This window comes from Tupaia chinensis, unplaced genomic scaffold, assembly GCF_000334495.1.
Source record: "Tupaia chinensis unplaced genomic scaffold, TupChi_1.0 Scaffold000568_1, whole genome shotgun sequence".
Classification (NCBI taxonomy): Eukaryota; Metazoa; Chordata; class Mammalia; order Scandentia; family Tupaiidae; genus Tupaia; species Tupaia belangeri.
In genome coordinates, this window is record NW_006160082.1 from 842,605 (window position 1) to 862,523 (window position 19,919).

The 19,919-nt window shown below is 48.6% G+C and overlaps 1 protein-coding gene and 1 long non-coding RNA gene across 5 annotated transcripts in view; one reads left to right on the top strand and one right to left on the bottom strand.

The window, feature by feature from the left end:
• LOC102472187 (uncharacterized) overlaps positions 1-2,222 on the bottom strand; it is a 9,894-nt gene extending 7,672 nt beyond the window's left edge. Inside the window, exons 1-2 of the long non-coding RNA XR_335896.1 lie at positions 1,955-2,222; positions 1,110-1,251 (exon numbers count right to left, since the gene is read on the bottom strand). This is a non-coding gene — a long non-coding RNA (uncharacterized LOC102472187). The remainder of the gene's footprint in view (positions 1-1,109; positions 1,252-1,954) is intronic.
• TTC7B (tetratricopeptide repeat domain 7B) overlaps positions 1-19,919 on the top strand; it is a 272,398-nt gene that overhangs the window by 181,690 nt on the left and 70,789 nt on the right. For all 4 annotated transcript variants that reach the window (XM_014591391.2, XM_014591392.2, XM_014591394.2 and 1 more), the window contains exon 15: positions 11,263-11,379. In XM_014591391.2, the coding sequence (XP_014446877.1) occupies positions 11,263-11,379 (117 nt within the window). The remainder of the gene's footprint in view (positions 1-11,262; positions 11,380-19,919) is intronic.

The following is a 19,919-nucleotide window of genomic DNA, read 5'->3' on the forward strand; positions in this document are numbered from 1 at the left end:
CAGGAAAGACCAGGCCTGAACTCTACCTCTGGTTCCCCCGCTCCCCTGTTTTAGGAATCACCACCTGGCTTAGGGTCCAGAGAGAAGAGATTATTTCTGCTGGGAGCCAGAGTTGTTTGATAGGAAGACTTGCTTTCAGGGACTTCCTGCTCAGGTGGTTACTCACCAGATGGCCACTTGGCATGTACCGGATCAAGGGCACCTGCTCACCAACTGGTCACCCAACCCGAGGCAGGATCTCTGCCTCCTGCTTCCTTTGCACCCCTCAGTCCCTGGTGCTCCCAGGTGATGCCCTCGGGGAGTGGCCCTGCCTGTGCGGGCTCTGTGGCCTTGTGGGTGGCACTACATGAGATGCTCCCCACATTAGAACGTCACACTCAGGGGTCGTAGGAGGTCTTTGAAACACGGGCTGGCAGTGAGATTCCAGAGGGGTTTTCAGTCAGCCTGGCCAGGTCATTTCCAGCTTCGGTGCTGGCTCTAGGACACTGATCGAAGTTGGCATCAGTCGCTTTAGCGAAAGCAGGAGCGAAAAATGAACCCAACTGAGGTTTCTTGAGGTGATTTATTCCAGCTAAGCACGTCAGGTTGTTTGTTTGTTCTAAAAATACCACTAGGAGGATGGGGGAGTATTCCAGATTGTTGACACTTTGACTGAAATGAGAAGCAAATGTAACTGATACGGGATCTAACAGGAGTCCCTGCCTGTCATAAAGAGGCAGCAGGATCAGGGTACCGGGGCGCAGCCAAAGCCTCCCAGCTAGCCACGGATCCGTCCTTAGCACCTACACTCAGGCGCAGCCTCCCAACCCGAGGCTGTGAGCTCTGGAGAACCAGGCACCTCCCCCTGAGACTTGGTTTTACTGTCAGTGTGGTCTCGGTTTTCGTAGGGTGACAGATCCGGGAGGCGGGGTTGGGATGAGGCAGCCCCTTCACTCACACTAATGAGTGAGACCAGAGTGGGAGAAATGCCGTGTGAGCTCCCCGCATGCCAACACGTCGTGCCTCACCTCCTTCCCCAGCACTGTGGGCATTAGTGGTTGGATTTCCAGAACTTCCTTGCTGGTTAAACACCTCCCAGACCTAAGTTTGCCAATGGGTCAGTTACTCACCAGGGCTTTATTCCTAGAGAAGATCCACTCAGGGGAAGAGCCAGGCTCCTCACGCCCTCCTTGGGTGTTCTGTCAGCAGATAAACCAGGTGCCAGCATGCGCACTGGGTTTGTACTGGAAACCAGGTACTCCGATTTGATCCCTGAAAAGCATATGGACTAGGATTTCCAACAGCACCTCTAAGCCGACTGGCAGAAGTCTGTTAGGCCAGTGCACATTTCAAAAATGTTTGACTTCAGGAGACCAGCGGTTAGCATAATGGTTATGTTGCTGAACTCCCATGTAGTCAACCGCGGTTCAACTCCTGGACCCGGTGGCTTAAACTCACACTGGGCGAGTGTGCATGCATGCCCAAGATCCCGAGAGGAGAATGGAGGAGAAGGGATTACGGTGTGGCCATCCCCCCAGGGGGTGATTTCTCGCTTTCTGTCTCTCTGTCTCTCTCTGTCTTTCTGGCGAGTGCATGCACCCTGTAGCAAAAACCTCTCAAAAAAAAAAAAAAAAAAGTTTGACTTCAGGAGCAGCAGCAGATGGCATCATGGTTACATTCTGGACTCCCGTGTAGTCAACTGCGATTCAAGTCCTGGACCTGGTGCCTTAAAGTCACACCAGGCACGTGTGTATGCGTGCCCCACATCCAGAGAGGAGAAGGGATTGCAGTGTGGCCATCCCCCCTAGTGGGTGATTTCTTGCTTTCTGTCTCTCTGCTCTCTGGCAAATACATGCACCCTATAGCAAAATTCTCTCTCAAAACAAACAAAAAAAAGTTTGACTTTGATGGCCTTTTGGGTAGGCAGGCATGATTCCAAATGTTCCCTGCTGTCTTGACCCCAGCCCCTGCTTACCTGCCTGATCTAGAAGCCGTTGGAGTTTCCAGCCCCTGAGGCTCTTTGGTGGTGGTGGGATGATTACTCAGGGCTCTGTGAACTCAAGGAGCGGCCTGTGTGCGGATGGCTCTGTGCATGGCACCCCTTGGGCAAGCACATGGACCAGGTTACAGTATTGCCTTCGGAGAGTGATCCACAGGATCCTTCAGAAGGCAGAGAAGCATTCTCTTCAAGACTACAGGCGGGGGTGTCTCTCCTTCATGAGCTCAATGCAAATAGTGGCTCAGAATTCTCTGTGAATTTTAGAACAAATTCTGTCGCGGATCCTTCTAGAATTCTTACTGGAATTAAATAAACACAGGTCGGATTTCCTAACAATGGGAGTTAAGGGAACTCTTTTTCCCTGGAGGTTTTTTCTTTTCTTTTTAGATCAAACTCTCGCAGGTTCAGATGGAGAGTTTTGAACTAGAACTTAAATTTGGGCACAGATCACCTGGACATCTGACTGTGGGCAAATTCCAGCTCAGGGTGAGTAGAGAGTATTTCTTGCCAGCCCCTAGGGAATTCTGAGGCTGCCTGCCCCAGACACGTGTCGAGGAGCAGAGCATTCCAGGGCATCAAGGATTTCACCTGCTTTGCTTAATTCGAGAATCTATATTTGCTCTAATAAACCAGTGAATAGAAGGTCAGTACAACATTAGGTAAGCCAGATGATCCAAGAAATTGTTCTTTCCTGTGTAACAGCTGAGTAATTAGATCATTCATTCAATTGACATTTATTGAAGATTTGCAATTAGTGAGGCCTGAGAGAACTAGTGGGAACCAACACATGAGCTGGTTCAAACCTCGTCCCTTCCTGCTGTGGTCAGAGAAGTCTGGGGTGGTTTGCATCTCAGCCCAGGACCTGCACAGCCATCAAACCAGCATCGGTGGTGTACCTGTTGTGGATGTATACCTGGTGGGGATGCGGCCCTGCTGACCACACAGCCAGGCAGCTTGCAGGCCAGCCACAAGATTGGTTTCCAGTGACGGTGACTCAGCCCACGACCGGAGGCTGTTTTGCAGATAAAGCTCAGAAACTCAGCCAGGACAGTACTGGCTCCCAGACCAGCATGGGGTGGGGTTTGGGGGGTGGCATGGAAATGTCAGCAACAGTGACACACAGTGAGACGTGTTTCCTGCGAGCCACACTGGAATCTGGAAGCAACCCCTCGCTCCCCCAGGTACTTAGATGTGCTCAAAAACTTGCCTCTCCTGAGCAGCGCTGGGTAGCACGTGGCCTGCTGCCCCCTCCCTGCCAGACTGTTCCCAGCTGACTCACCCGACTTCGCATTCTCTCTCTCTCCAAGTCACCACGAGCTTTGAGCACACCGCTTTCGACTTCTCTCTCCATTCTGATCTGTCGGCTGCCAAACCAGCTTCTCGATTTAAAATTTCATTTCATCACATTTGCCTGCTCTCCCCCACGCCTACGTCTGCCTCATCGATGATTGCTTTTTACCTGGTGACAGGTGTTCACTTTCTTGTGGATATTTGGCAACCGCCCCACGCCGGCTCCCCAGCAGCAGGAGATGGGAAGGTATTCAGGGCCCTCGTGGCCATGGCAGATTCCACGTGCCTCTCCACAGCTGCCTGGCATCCCTGCCTACACTCAGACAAAGAATGGGTCCCTGGCTGGCTGAGCCCAAGAGCTCGCAGACCCACATCACAAAACAGCACATGTTCAAGGTCCCTGTGATTTCAGTTCCCAATCGGCTGCGTGAATGCAGCATTCACAGAGCAGCTAATCAGTGCAGGTTTGTGTATTAACATGCACGGTTCCTCCTTGACGCATTTAATACGAGTGCAGTCTTTTAATTCTGCCAAGTAGATTGGAGGGAATTATTACATTAGTATTTCTCTAAACCTTCCTAAGTTTCATTGAGAGCTCCTCATCAGAAGTTTCGTGGGGCGTATTACTTTTCAGGATTTAGAAATAGCCAGCCCGTGAGCTTTATCTTGAGCCCAGCACAAGTTTGGAGTGTGGGGTCATGGAGGTAGGCCTGGGGTAGAGGGTGAGCTGTGAAAGGTGAATGTCCAGTAGTTGGGGGCAGTTTCCAGGGTGTCGGGAAAGTCTTCCTGAACATAGTCAGGGGACATTAAACCTGGCTCTAATAAAAGCCACTTGGATCATTTCTTAAACTGAATGGTGAAAAGTCACAGTGCCTGGTGTCCCAGAGCTTTGCCAGGGCAGGCTGTATCTCCATTCTAAGCTCTGCACTAGCATCAAGAGTTATCTTGAAATTCTAGGGACCAGCAGTTAGCGTAATGGCTATGTCACTGGACTCCCACGTAGTCGACCGCGGTTCAAGTTACGGACCCGGCGGCTTAAACTCACGCTGGATGTGTGTGCGTGCGTGCCCAAGATCCTGAGAGGAGAATGGAGGAGAAGGGATTGCGGCATGGCCATCCCCTCTGGGGGGTGATTTCTTGCTTTCTGGCAAGCGCATGCGCCCTATAAAAAAGCAATCAAAAAAAAAAAAAAAAAAGGAAGAGTTATCTTGAAATTCTATGAAAATCCCAGAAATAGGGGCCAGCCAGTGGTGTGGTAGCTGAATCCCACATGGCTGACAGCACCATTCAAGATCTGGACCCAGTAGGTTGAAAAACATGCCAGGCATGTGTGCATACATACTCTCGAGAGGAAAATGGAAGAGAAGGAATTGTAGTGTGCCCATCTTCCCAGGGGGATGATTTCTCACTTGCTGTCTCTCCCTGGTAAGCACAAATTCTCTATAACAAATTTGAAAAAGAAAAAAAAAAAAAGGAAAAATATTGTTTCTTTTAGTTTTAATGAAAAGTAAAATGTTGATTAACTGAGTCCTTCAAATAACTAAAATTTTATATGCACCAGACTCTGGAGTGAAAGGCAAGTTACAAAATACATGCACATGTGTGATCATTCTTTTTTTTTTTAAGAATTATTTATTTTATTTTATTTATTATTATTATTTTTAAATTTTGTCAAAGACAAACAGAGAGAAAGGGAAAGTGAGAAAGCAAGCCGCCAGGTCCGGGACTCAAACTACAGTCGGTCATGCGGAAGTCAGTGTTTTAACCACCACGCCACCTGCTGGCCCCAGCGTGTGATCATTGTTTATTATTATTAAATTTGCTATAGGCATGTGCGCCTACCAGAGACACAGAGAGCGAGCGAGGGAGGTATGAGGAGAGTGAGAAAGCAAGCCGCCAGGTCTGGGACTCGAACTGAGGCAGGCCTTGTGGAAGCCCAGCACCTTAACCTCCATGCTACCTGCTGGCTCCTGTGTGATCATTGTTTAAAGAACGTTAAATGCTGTATCCTAGGAGCACACCCCCCCCACACACACACAGCTCAGACTGCTGCTTCCCCAGACTTACTGTAGTGCCAGGGCCATAGTCTGGCCCTAAACTAGAAAACCTCCCTAATGATGGTCAGGTCTTGTCTTGTCTGACTGAACCATAAGCTCTTTGAGGGCTAGGGACCATATTTTGTCCCTCTTTGTATTCCACGCAACATCTAACACAGAGCTTTAGATGCTGTAGGTTTTAGATATTTGGTAATGGATTAGAAAATGATACGGTGTGGTTAGATTTTAAATCATTCTCCTCTGTTTCTTGTTCAATGCTTTGGAGTAGGATGGATCTGGATTTAAATTTCTGTCCTACCCATCATTAGTGGTGTGAACTCGGGCAAATTACTTAACTGTCAACCTAATTTGCAGGGTTGTCGTAAGAATCAGTGATTAAATATTTAAAGTGTCTGGCAACTGCTGTTATTATTGTTATTATTTTACTTGTCTTGAAAGCAGAAGTCTCCCGGCTTGTAGCTTATTATTCCACGGTTGTGAGCTCTTGTGGTTTTTTTTTTGTAATCACATTTTCATTTGTGAAGTTTAACTCCTATTATTTAAGTCTGGCTTCCGTGTGTGTGTGTGTTGGGGGGGAGGGGTGCTATTTGACCTGAATCTTGAAGGATGAGTAGGTACTTAAAAGGCAGAAATGGATAGAAAAGTCATTCCAAACGCAGGGAACAGCACGTGTCAAGACCTAGGGGCCTGGAGGAGAGTCATGGGGGAAGTCGACCGTGGCTTCAGTGGGGGGGCCTATGTGATCCATGGTGGACACACGCCTCAGTGGCTGAGCATGCAGCAGGAGCCAGATCACAAAGTATTGCACGAGATGCTGGTAATCGAGTCAGACTGGCATTTAGCAAGGTTCTTCTTTGCGGTATAAGCTTTCTGTAAGTTTTTAATGAGTCTCTGAACAAAATACATTTAAAAAATTTTTTTTTCTTTTTAGTTTTTCACTACAGGGCATGTTCTCTTGCTGGGGAGAGACAGAGAGGGAAAGTGAGAAAGCACCCCACAGGAGAAAGGTTGTACCACAGTTCTTTCTCCTCCATTCTCTTTTTCAGGATTTTGAGCAGGCATGCACACATGCCAGGCATATTTTTCAAGCCACCAGGTTCAAGACTCGAACCAATCAGTCAGCCATGTAGAATCCAGAGCCTTAGCCACCATACTACCTGCTGCCCCTCAAGTATTTCTTTTTTAAAAATTAGGTTAATGAACTTTGAGCCTGGTATAGGGGAAGGGAATAGACCATCTGGCCAGCACGTAACTTCTTGCTGTACTTAAAGAAATGCTGTCTATTTCTTTTGCTATGGGGATTGTGTGCTTACCAGAGACAGACAGCAAGAAATCACCCCCGGGAGGGATGGCCACACCACAGTCCCTTCTCCTCCATTCTCCTCTCAGGATTTTGGGCGCACACACACGTGCCTGGCACGAATTTCCAGCTGCCAGGTTCAGGACTTGAACTATGGTCCACTAACGTGGGAATCTAGCACCTTAATCACTATACCACCTGCTGGTCCCTTCCTTTTTCTTTTTTTAAAGCATTATTTATTTAATTGTATTGATTATTAATATTTTTAATTTGATCAGGGAGAGAGAAAGAAAGGGAAAGTGAGAAAGCAAGCCGCCAGGTCTGGAACTCAAAGTGCAGTTGACCACATGGGAGTCCAGTGCCTTAGCTGCCCTGCCACCTGCCAGCCCTAGGAAATGTCTTCCTAACTCCCGGTTGGACTTGGGTGATGTGGCTGGCCCCTGGTCTTCCCTTCCACCGCCTCCGCCCTCGTCTCCTCTGCCCTTGGCAGTCAGGCACACTGACGTGTAGTAAACGCCAGTCTGTCCCATGTTATTTCGTAACTTGTTTTTTTGCCGAAGGGTTTTCTCAACAGATTGAATGTATAATTTCTTTGGACATCAACTGTAGGAAATTAATGCTAATCACTGTTTACTCCTCATTTCTTTGTTAATGTAGCACACACACCCAGCCGTGAAATGTGTGAACAGGGTTCGGCAAACATGGTGACAAGTACCACTGTTCTGTGCTCGGTATTGTTTTCTGCCTTATAAACAGGGAGGTTTGGGGAAGTGGGGGAAGGCAGCGCCTTCCTCTCCTGCTTTCACTTGGCCTTCGAGGGCACCTCCGAGTGCAGCTGGTCGGGGTCTCGGCCCGCGGTCTCGGAGACTCTGGCTCAGCGGCCGAGCGGTTGGCCTCTTCTCCCGGCCGAGCCCTGCAGCGCCTGCTCTCTGCCCATCTCTCGGTCGTGCGGTTCCTCTTGCCTGCCTTCCAAGGGCCTTTTCCATCATTGGTACTCGGCAGTTCTACTATTGTTCTTCCTGTCTGGTTCTCTGAAATCCAGCCCACACCTTTTCAACTCCATATCCTGAGTCAAGTGTTTGAAAGCTGTTATTTCATGTTAATTAGAAGTTCTTTTTCCAGCCAAGAACCTTGCACAGAACCGTTCCCCGCAGCCGAGGCTTAGAGACGCGCTCTGGCATCTGTGCTGGGCACAGTTGAAGGGATCGTGGCCGAGCCGTGTGAGAGCCAGGCCACTGCTGTGCAGGGAAGCCTCCCCGCCTCCATGGCCTCCCTGGGACAGGCCCGCTCTGAGCTCGGCCGAACTGGAGGAGTGCCGTGTGCCCCCAAGAGAACCTCTTGGACAGCACCCACTCGGCCTCCTGGGCCCCCCACAGTCCTAAGCGGGATCTCCCCTAGCCAGAAGTGTTTGTGGGACCTCTCCCCCTCAGAGGTGAGGCTTTGGGCCTGTTGCCAACAGGTGGCCGGCCAGTCAGCAGCTTCTCCCTCCATGGAAGGGTACTCCCACCACATTGGACATATGAAGCCATCAGCAGGAGTCAGCTTTGGGTTCCCGTAAAAACCCACTAGACCCCCCAAGTGTCTGCCATCTCTGTTGGCAGCTCTGGTAAGGCTTAAAGAGAATTTCTGCTTCCTGAAATATTTTGGAGAAGAAACTTAGCCCTCTTCTCCCATCAGCCTCGCTCTTCATGCCCACCTACTTGTAGACTGGGGTCTTCGCCTACCTCCCTACCTGGTCCATGGACCCCTCATCCAGGCTCTGCAGAGTTAGGCTGGAGAGGCTGCAGGCCTGACCCCACTGCAGCCACTGTACCCCCTTGGGCTTCTTTGGTGCCATTTGGAAGGAGTGGTTAGTGCGATCCTATTTCTGAGCTTGGGCAGTGAAGGGTCTGGACTTTCTCCTTGATCTGTACAGGCTGTGTGCTTAGGTCCCTCTGACAGAGGACGCTACACACGCATGGTTGAGGATTCTCCTGCATGTCTAGGTTCTTCCCTTTCTTTTCTTGCCAAGGGCATGTGCATTCACCAGAGAAAGAGAGAAAGCACCCTCTATGGGGCATGGTCACACCACAATCCTTTTCTACATTTTTCCGTCCTATCAGGATTTCAGGCATACCTGCACACAGGCCCAGTATAGCTGTCTAGCTACTGGGGCCGGAATTTGAACTGCAGCCAGCCATGTGGGACCTGGCTCCCCGTGCATAACACTTGAACACTGCACCACAGGGTCAGCCCTAGAAATATGTCTCTTATCTTCCATGGTTTATAGAGAAAGTGTCAATGAGCAAATGCGGGTTTAAGGCCTGATAAAGTCAAGCACAGTTCTAGGCACTGTGGCGGCAAAGCCAGGAGGGTGTGGGAGAGAGAGATCAAGGCTCTTATGTCAAGAGGAATGTCACATCCGGAAAATAACCAAGGGCACTGCTGTAAAGCCTTAGTTTGTCACTGAAGAGTGATAAACACCACTTTCTGAGAAGGGTCCTTACCAAGGTGACATTGATGGTGTTTGTAAAGTGCCGTATACGGGATCTGGCACACAGGAGAGCTTCAATAAATAGGAACCCTTCCCTCTGTGTCTTCTTTTTATCATTATTAACAACAAACACCAATGAATGCGGTACATACTGAGTGGAAAAGCTGAAAGTGTAAAAATGGTACTGATGAAGGCTTATTGGGTGAGATGGGGGTTTAGCCAGACTGGAAAATAATTAAAGAGCCATGAGTTGGTAGTGTTTAAGATTGAGGATATGGGGGAGGGGGTGTTGACCTCATAACGTAACAGTTCAGTGCCGTGCATAAGTGGCTGGATCCTACATGGTCAACTACAGTTCAAATCCCAGCCCTAGCAGCTTGAAACACATGTCAGGTGCCTATGTGTGCACGCCCCAAACCCTTTGGGATGGAGAAATGGAGGGAAAAGAATTGAGGTGTGACTGTACCCTACTGGAAGGTGCTTTCTCTTCCTCTCTCTCTTTCTCTCTGGTGAATGCATGTACTCTCTGACAATTACAAAAATAAAAGATTAAGGGACCAGCCTCATGGCCTGACAGTTAAGGGAGCCAAGTCCCATGGCCAAATGTGCAGTTTGAATCCCAGCTCTGGTGGCTTGAAAAACATGCAGTGTGTGTGTGTGTATGTGTGCGTGTGCAAAATCCTGACAGGATGGAAAAATGGAGAAGCAAGGGTGGCAGCATGACCAGGCCCCACTGGGAAGTGCTTTCTTCCCCTTCTCTCTCTCTCTCTGGCAAATGTGTGCACCCTCTGATAAAATAAAATGAAAAATGGAGGACATGGCACATATGGTCCTGGAGTCGTGAAAGAAACAGTAGTTGGCCAGGAAATTTTAATGGTAGGAGTAATGGGCCCAACAGGACACATGGCACAGGATGGGGTGGTGGAGCACGAGCGCCAAGTAGAGGCAAGCAAGCAGCGTGGAGGTTAAGGTGGCTGGATTGCACATGGCTGATTCTGCGGTTCGACATGGTGACATGAGACACACATCAGGCACATGTGCATACATACTCAAAATCCAGAGAGGAGAGAGGAGAAGAGATTGCAATGTGGCCATCCTCCCTGGGGCGGGTGCCTTCTCACTTTCCCTCTCTGCCTATCCCAGGCAAATGCATGCCACACAGAGCCAAAAAAAAAAAAAAAAAAAAAGGGGGTAGCCAATCAATGGGCGGCTGAAAGGACTGGATGAAAACTTTTACTTCCTATTAAAGACAGTAGGGAATCTCCATAGGTTCTTGAGCTGGGAATGAAAGTAACTTTTAGAACTCTTTATAATAAAGTTTCGGAGAACCAGGCAGGTCAGGGAATCAGGAAGGAATCTGGGCTCATGCCAGGACTTTTACTAGGATGGTGGTGGGAATCCAGGGACCAGGTTGCTGCTGTCCGCAGGCCACAGGCTGGTGTCTACAGAGAGGAGACCAAAGTCAAAGTCGGTAATAGGATAACCTTGGGGAGCCAAGAAGGAAAGTTCTACTCTTAGTGCTCAGAAGGTCTCTGTGGAGGTTGGAGCCCAACAAAAACAGGGAAGATATGCCTTAGAGATTGTGGAGTGAGTCAAGTCCCGGCCTTTAAGCCACAGGGCTGGGGACGATCGAAGATGGGAGGCCTGAGCTGGAGACCCCCTTTCCTCACTTGCCTTCAGTTCAGGCCTTTGAGGTTCACGAGATGAGGAGCATCATTGTGGAAGTTTGTCTAGATGTTCTTACATTGGCTGAGTCATGTCTTCTTATGTCATTTTTAAGTAAATTAAGATTTGCTTGTAATTTTTCATTTTTGAAGTTTACAAATATATTGGTTTTGTTCTTTAAAAAAAAAAAAAAAGGTTGCTCTTCATAAACTGCCTGTGTTCTGAATGGAATTGGCCACTCTCACGCTTTTAACCTGACCACGGATGGTCACACGGTGCCCACATCTGCCTGAGTGGTAGGACTTAGACCAAGCTGTCTGTCAAGCTGAGGTTTCTGGGGCCCGTGGGGTCGCAGGTCTCCTTGGACCACACATATGGACACCTTGTTCTAAAATGAGTTGGGTTCCATCAGGTGTAAGCCCACCACCTTGCTTGTCCGGGTGGGACTTTCTGACTCAACTGACCTGTGTTGTCTTCTCCCCCTCTCCCCCCCATGTAGACTACTGTTTTCCAAAGTGAAGTTGGAGTCACTCTGCCGGGGCCCAGATGAGGCGCTCCTCACGTGCAAGCACATGTTACAAATATGGAAATCCTGCTACAACCTGACCAACCCCAGGTAAGAGGCCACAAAGCCTGTCTTGTGTTCTTTTGCCTGGGTCCCTGCCCATCAGCGCCTCCTCTGACTGGTGCCAAGCAGGCATTAAGTAACTGTGTCACCTCTGTGACCCTTCAGGTCCCCACGAGTGGCAGATAATAGCTATGGTGTTTCACACTCCATCTTATGAGGCTGTTCACCCAGTGGCTGATGAAATCTCTGTATCTTGGGTTGCTTTTGCTTTTACTGCCGGTGTCCCACTGGACTCAATTCGCTATCGATGGCTCTCTGATTTTTCTGTACCCACTGTCACTTACCTCCTCTGACAAGCCTTACCATCTTGCGAGTGTTTTATGTGTAGACTAGTCAATCATGTGTCCCATAGGGGTCCTTGCAGTGTGTGTGAAAGAGCCGCGCAGACCACTGGCCACATGCTACAAAGGGAAAGGGCTATTGGCATGACACAGTATAATTTTCAAAAAGGGAAAATCATGACTCACCCAAATATCAAAGAAATATGCATCAATGATCATATTTACCTTATTAACTTGCTAAGATGGTAAGACCCATTCCCAGAAGAATTTGAAAACCAGATAGCTACGGATAGGCAAGAATATGGAAATGAATTTGCAAATGGATGAATAGCATCCACTGTTTAAGGCAATGAAATATATCATCTGAGATTGTCTTTTCTACAGCGTGAAAGCCAGTTGCATCTCTAGCAGCTAGTGGCATTACTAGCAGTTTCCTGCAGGTAAACTTCACCCCTACTGGGTCCTGAAGAAACCTGGTCAGCATGGACCCAGAGAAATGTGCCCACTCCTTTAGGATCAGATAATCCAGGGAAGGTCCACTGTTGAACCCCAGCATTCAACTGACAGGCGCCCAGTAACCTATTTTCCCACTTGAAGTCTTGGACAACTTCTCCTGGCATGTGTTAGATCACTAAGGACAGGAAATAGCTTAATGCTAAGGGGCAGTGGTTCAGGCGAATGCACATGACTGCACACACGCAGAATGTTGTTCGAGTTCACCACGAGGTGTGTGGATAACCCATGTTCTGCTTGAGACTGTGGAACTCAAATGCAAATGTGCAGTAGGGGTGTGGCTCTCCCTGGGTAGCCCTCCAGGGGACAGGCGAGTGGCAGGGCCGTGGTCTGCACACTGCAGACCTACAAGAGGAAATGTGGCTGGGAGTTAGGGAGGCAGAAATGGAGGTGAGGTTCCATGGCAGATGTAGTTTTACAAAAAATATTTACAGCTTTTAAAAAAGTTTTTGGACGGGGAACCAGCAGTTAGCGTAATGGCTGTGTCGCTGGATTCCCACGTAGTCGACCGCAGTTCGCGTCCCGGACCCGGTGGCTTGAAACTCACTCCGGGCGCGTGTGCGTGCATGCCCAAAATCCCAAGAGGAGAATGGAGGAGAAGGGATTGCGGCGTGACCATCCCCCCTGGGGGGTGATTTCTCGGTTTCTGTCTCTCTGTCTCTCTGTCTGTCTGGCGAGCGCACACGCCCTGTAGCAAAAACCTCTCCAAAAAAAAAGAAGTGTTTGGACGTGGTGGCATGGTGGTTAAAGGCACTGGACTCCCACATGATCAACCGCAGTTTGAGTCCCGGACCTGGCAGCTTGCTTTCTCACTTTCCATTTCTCTCCCCCTGTCTCTCTCTGGTCAAATTAAAAAAAAAAAAAAATTATAATAATAATAACAAATGGAATTAAATAAATAAATAATTCTTTTTAAAATTAAAAAAGGTGTTTCAAGTCAGGGCCATGAGAAGAGTGTGGACCTCTATGAACTGACATTAGACAGACCAGTGACCCCAGGCCCCATGGACAGTGTAGCTATGAGGGATGTGTAGGCTGTGCTCAGCCTACACAGCCCCCTCCCTAGAGAGCCTCCTGCCCCCACAGCCCCCGCGCCCCATCACACGGCACGCTACTGTGTTGTGTTGCCCAGAGTTCCCTGCCTCTTGGGGAAAGGTGATCATGAGACTGGCCTCTTCCCTTCTGTGGGTATGTTCTGAGAATAAAGATCATTTTAATTTTTTTTTTCTAATGTCTACTTTTCTAATCCATCAGCAAAAATAGGAAGTGCCTATATTTGTCTCCCCCAAAAGCCCCCACTCCTGGCCCGTCGACAGCATGAGGATTTGGGGGGAAGCTTTGTCGCATAACCCAGCTCACAGGAGCTGCTGCCCGGGCTCCTGCTGCAGAACTGGAGCACGTTGCTTTGCCTACCCCCCGCTTTAGAAATGAGGAGAAAAATCCTTCAGCTTTCGCATTGCCAATTTTCCCTCCGTTCTCCACACCTCTCCCACCTCCCCACATTTCCTCCCACTTAGCAACCAAGAATATTGGATGTGAGGAGAAAAAAATAGCAGAATTGGAAAGCTTTTTAAAAATACTTAGCCAAGTGCTTGGGCTCTGTCCATACTTCCTCCATTTCCTGAAGGATCTTTTGGGGCCAGAGGAAAGAGGAGGCCCTGCTCATGGCCAGAGTTCGGGTGGGGGCGAGGGGTGGATGGACCGGGCCCTGTTGCTACTCCCCGAGCGTTGAGGGAGGGGAGGTACATTGAGCAACCCCTTACTAAGGGAGCTTCCTGTCTGTGTGTGTGTGTGTGCGTTTTTAACTTTATTTTCTCTGGGATATAAATAACTGTTTCTCCTGCAGCCCTAGCCATTGTGCAAATTTAGACATCCTCCCCAGTCTGCCGGGGTAAGAAGTGACCCTGGCAGCAGAATGAAGCGTGGAGGCAGGGCTGTGTCTTCAGGGGCAGCACCTGCCCAGCTCTCTGGATGGGGGCACGCAGCCCACAGCCCGAGTTACCCTCACATCACTCGGGGTTCCAGAAATGGGCAGAATCGCATGAACCAGTTCGTGAGAAGCATCCCTTCTTAAAAATAAAAACTGAGCAGAAAGCATTTGGGCAGGAAGCAGTGGGTTTCTATCTGGGGGAGGTCCACGCCGACTCCCTGGCTCAGATGCCCTTGTTTCTGAGCATGCTCAGTGATGGTGGGCTCTTTGCATTACCTGCTAGGGCGGCCTGCTCTTCCGCACCCCCTTCCAAATCCATTGGAGTCTCAGACCTCCTGAGCAGTAGGGCATGAGGCACGGAGGAAGATGGGGCAAGGGAGTGGCCAGACTGCTTAAGAATAAATAGAGCCTCACTTCAGGTTCTCGGCAGCTCCTCTCCTGGTCTTGCTTTTTGCTTGAAGGAAAACTCACACTATGAGCCAGGTCCTGAGCCTTAGAAAACTTGCAAGTGGTGTTCCACCTGCAGTTTGAGAATGCGTCTCTTGCTGGGAGCAGAATGGTGGGTGGCATCCTCTGGAGTGTACATTTGGCAAGGTGTCTGTCATTTCAGAAACCTGGATTATATTTCCCTGGGCCTGCAGTTTTGCCCGTGTTTAGGACAGAAATCTGTCTCCTGTCTTCTCTCACTTAGTAACTTAGAAAGCTGCCTCAGTTTTGTGTGTCTTGACTTGGCCACTCAAGGCAGTATGAATTTGGACCAGAATCTCACCAGCAGGCCCCCAGAGCTGAATACCACAGCATTGCAGCCAGGGCTGATCATGAACACATTTATTGAAACTTCTCTGTGCTAGCCATGTACGCGGCAGTTTGCATTCATCTCCAATTCCTGCAGTAGCCTTGCAAGGTAGCTACCAGTGTTTCCATGTTACAGAAACTTAAATAGGCGCTAAAGAAAATGAAGTAATTAGCTAAGTGCTCCCAATTAAATGAACAATAGAGCTGTGACTCAAACCCAGGTCCAAGACCAAAGCTCCTTCCATCATGGCTAGCTGCCTCTCTCTTTTTTTCCGGAGAGGTTTTAGCTATAGGGTGCATGCATGCACCAGACAGACAAAGAGAGACAGAGAGACAGAAAGTGAGAAATCACCCTCCAGAGGGGATGGCCACGCTGCAATCCCTTCTCCTCCATTCTCCTCTCGGGATCTTGGGCAGGCACACACATGCGCCTGGTGTGAGTTTAAGCCACCGGGTCTGAGACTCAAACCGCAGTCGACTACATGGGAGTCCAGCGACATAGCCATTATGGCAACTGCTGGTCCCCGAGCTGGCCCTTTTGAGTGGACAATCAGTTTGTTTCGCTAGTATTGTTGACTACTTTCCCCACCTCTGCCACTTGTACCTTCTCTATCATGTAACCTTGAGGGACATCTCCTAGTGATTGGGAGACATTTTTTTCTTCCTAAGTCCTATTTCAGTCACTTTCCAATAAAAAACTTTAAAATTAGCACACACACACACACACACACACACATTTTCTTTGCTCTAGCCTCAGTGGGAAGTTGGAGACCCCATTTCATACTAACAGTAACCAGCATTTTAGTAGAACATTTCTTTTTATAAAATATGCTCTCGAGCCCAGCAGATGGTGAAACGGTTACATGGCTGGACACCCACCGGGCTGACCATGATTCGAGTCTCGAACCCTGTGGCTTCAAAATCACACTGGCATGTGTTAGTGTGTGCCTAAGATCCCAAGAGGGGAATGGAGGAAAAGGGATTGTGGTGTGGCCATACCCCCTGGGGGGTGATTTCTCATTTTCCCTCTCACTGTCTCTGTCTTTCTCTCTCCGGCGAGTGCATGCTCTCTTATTGCTTATACACTGCCCTCTTACATATATATACACTCTCGTCTTACCTTTAAAGCAGCCCCATAAAATTGGCAAATTTCATGTTATATCATGTCCATTTTACTGACGAGAAAACTGAGGCTCAGGGATATTGGGAACTTGCCTTAATTCTTATTATTCTGACCTAAGAGGCCTGGAGAAAAATAGGAGCTCCTCTCTCATCTGCCCTGGCTCTGGTGTCCTACCCAGGGCTCCTCTCTTATACCCGTGTTTATTATGTGCCAGGCACATTCCCAGGGGCTGGCAGGAGGTCAGGCTGAGAGAAGAACCCCAGAGTTCGGACTCACTGTCCGCCACCACCACCATCTTGCCTCCATGGTTAACCTCTGTGTGGCTGTGACACAGAAGATTTCCAAGAGCACCTTCCAATTTAGGACTTTGACCATCATTCCAGTTCCCTCTAATGGGGAATAGAGAGTCCCTAAATGGGTACACTTGCTTGTGTACCATGGATGTGGGGCCCTTCTGGATTTCTGTCCCTAAACCCTTTTCGCCAATGACCAGGAATGGTTTCCTCTGCCTTCCTGCAGTGCTCCTTGGGAGGTGCTCCTGGCAACCTCAGGGCCAGGCAGAGAAGAGGGGAGGGTGGCCCATAGGGGTGCCCAAGCAGACAGTGTCCCAGAGGGAGAAAGGAAGGTGACTTCCCAACTTACCTAAGAGGGACTGGACAGAGCAAAAGAGTTCAGGAGATACACGGGCTGACCCAGGCCTCCCTTCACCCCTTCTCCCATACTCTTCAGGTCATAGCAAAGATACATCTTGAACGCTTAAGTCTCTGCACCATGTAAATGAAGAACTGAAAATTGTTTGAAGCGTCCAGTAAAATTCTCAGTCAGGGGCCAGCAGGTGGCATAATGGTTAAGGTGCCATAATGGTTGGATCCATCCAACATGGCTGACTCTGTGGTTCGAATTCAAGAACTAATGACTTAAAAAACACACTGGGCGCATGTGCATGTGTGCCCAAAGAGAATGGAGGAAAAGGGATTGCAGCATGGTCATACCTCCAGGGGGTGATTTCTCACTTTCCCTTTCTCTATGTCTCTTTGTCCCTCTCTGGCAAATACACACTACCCTATGGCAAAGAAAAAAAAAAAAAAAAAGGGGGGGGGGGGGTAAAAATCTCAACCAGTCACAAATACCTCATTATTCATAGAGAGAAAATGCCCAGAATCTCCTTCTCAAGTCATTATTGCTTATACACTGTTTCCAAAGGAGTGATGGAAGACAAAAGCATGAGGCCAATGTGACCCCTCGGCCGGTGTCCTTACCAGTGGTGAGGCTCACAGATTAAGGTTGCGGTTAACTAGGGTTTCTCACATTTGGAATAGGAGGTCCTTAACTCAGCTTCTCCACTCTCCTGCCATTGCACCCAAACGCTAACATTAAGCTGTCTTCAGGGATGACCCTCCACATTGACCACAGATTAAGCTCACAGGGATGTATGCATTTATAATGACACCTACATGTGCCGGAATATCCTCTGAATATTCCGTCTACTCGACCTCACTCATCCCTACATGGTTCTATGTAGGAGGACAAGTCCCTTCTTAATCTGACCAGGGAGTCACTGAGGCTCAGGGACAGGAGCCTTGCTCAAAGTGATCCACTTACAGTGACAGAGGAGAGATGAGAAACCCAGACCCCCAGCTGGATTCCAGGACCCCCAGTTTCTGGATCCTTCCCAAAGCATCACATGTGGCAACTACATGAGCCCTGACACTTGGTAAGATGGGAAGCCCGGAGGGTCGTGGCTGAAATAAACCTCAGGTTTGGTCCAGCCAGGCAGATTTTTGTTTTTGCAATGCTGACACCTTATTCTGAGTCCTGGAATCCCCAAGGTGTGGAAAATCTCACTATCCTTTGAGATAAAGCACCCTGAAAATCTCCTTAGTAGGGAGCCATCACATACTCAGATAATTAACTCTGTAGTATTTGTACTAAAAATGCACCACGAACAAACCAGTGCTAGAGAGATGCAGTTGTATTGTGATTAGTGAAAATGTGCAAGTGCTTTTAGGTTGTCTTCTACTCAGGGAGAGCTATTGTAGAAATAATTAATACAGCAGTTTCCAAAAAGCATTATTGTAGAAATAATTAATACAGCAGTTTCCAAAAAAACACGTATGGGATGATGTAATAAGTACAGGCTGACAAACAGTCTGTAGGAAGGAAGTTTCCTTGTTTCCTGTGGATTTCTCTAACTCCGCCGCTGGACGTGGAAATTGTAGCCTGTGAACCATATTAAGTTTCATACCAAATCTTGTTTGTACTGCTTTTAGCAACAGCTGCAGAGAGGAAGGGAATCGTGTCCTTTGTTGTAGAATTTGAACTTCTTCACAATGTTAATGACATCCAAAAAATCACTCTCAAGATCTCAGATTGAAAAAAGGACCATAGTTAAAGAAGAGCATTGAAGAGTCAACCCTCAAGAGAGAGATACAGGGCTGGCAGGTGGCATGGTGGTTAAAGACACTGGACTCCCATGGTTCAAGTCCCGGACCTGGTGACTTGCTTTCTCACTTTCCCTCTCTCTCACTCTCTCTCGCTCTGTCCCTCCCTAGTCAAATTTAAATAAATAGATAAAGTTAAATAAAATAATTCTTTTTTAAAAAAAGAGAGAGACATATGATTCTTTCTGGAGGTATTTTTTGGTATTTTTTTTTTGAGGGGTCTTTTGCTATAGGGTGCGTGCGCTTGCCATATAGACAGAGACAAGAGAGACAAAAAGCGAGAAATCACCCCCCATGGGGGATGGCCATGCCACAAAATCTTTTCCTCCATTCTCCTCTCGGGATCTTGGGCACGCACGCACATGCACCCGGCGTGAGTTTAAGCCACCAGGTCCAGGACTCAAACCACAGTCGACTACGTGGGAGTCCAGCAACATAGCCATTACGCTAACTGCTGGTCCCTGGAGTTGTTTTGATAGAATATCGTGATGGAGACAAAAAGCAGTAGTGTTTACTTAAAGCTTCTTAGGACTGAAAAAAAAAGTCTGTGAGCTAAGGTCCCTCAACTGTTTGATTCACGGTGAGGGCTGCTGTGGTCTTCCGTGTGACATTGCCAAGTGAATGGTGCTGAACGTGGCTGTGGGTGCAAGCTACGGGGAGTCAGGGACAGTGGAAATTGTAGGCAGCTGGTAGGAGCAGTGGTCTAAGGGCTGGCCCCAAAACCTCACTTCGTTCTCTCTGAGTCCCTGTCAACCAGCCTCCTCCAGCTGAGGACTCTGAGGACAGACTGCAGCCCACAGCGTCACCTCATCTAGTAAGCAGAAATGTGGACCACCTGGTTTATCTCAAAGATTTGTTCTGGAGACCTGGACAGGGCTCGATGCTGATTGCCCTCTGGAAAGTGGGGGCCAGAGCTCCTTGAATCTGGCAGTACACATTAGAAGCATCAGGGGAGCTTTGAAACGTGTTGACTGAAGTTCTGACTTACTTGGTCTGGAGTGGGACCTGGCATCAGTGTTTTTTAGAAACACCTCGCATGGTTTTTCTCATGCAGCAAGGGCTTAGAAATACGATGTGGAGGGACCAACAGTTAGCGTAATGGCTGTGTCGCAGGACTCCCATGTAGTCAACCGCAGTTCGCGTCCCAGACCTGGTGGCTTAAAACTCACGCTGTGTGCGTGTGCGCCCTAGACCCCAAGAGGAGAATGGAGGAGAAGGGATTGTGGCGTGGCCATCCCCCGGGGGGTGATTTCTTGCTTTCTCTCTCTCTGTCGCTCTCTGTTTGGCGAGCGCACGCGCACTATAGCAAAAAAAACTCTCAAAAAAAAAAAAAAGAAAGAAAGAAAGAAAGAAATACGATGTGGAGATGTAGTTTGTAAAGACACCCTGGAGGATGACGTGTTTAGAGGCTTCATGGCACAGAAAGCCAATCAGCTTCCCCTTGT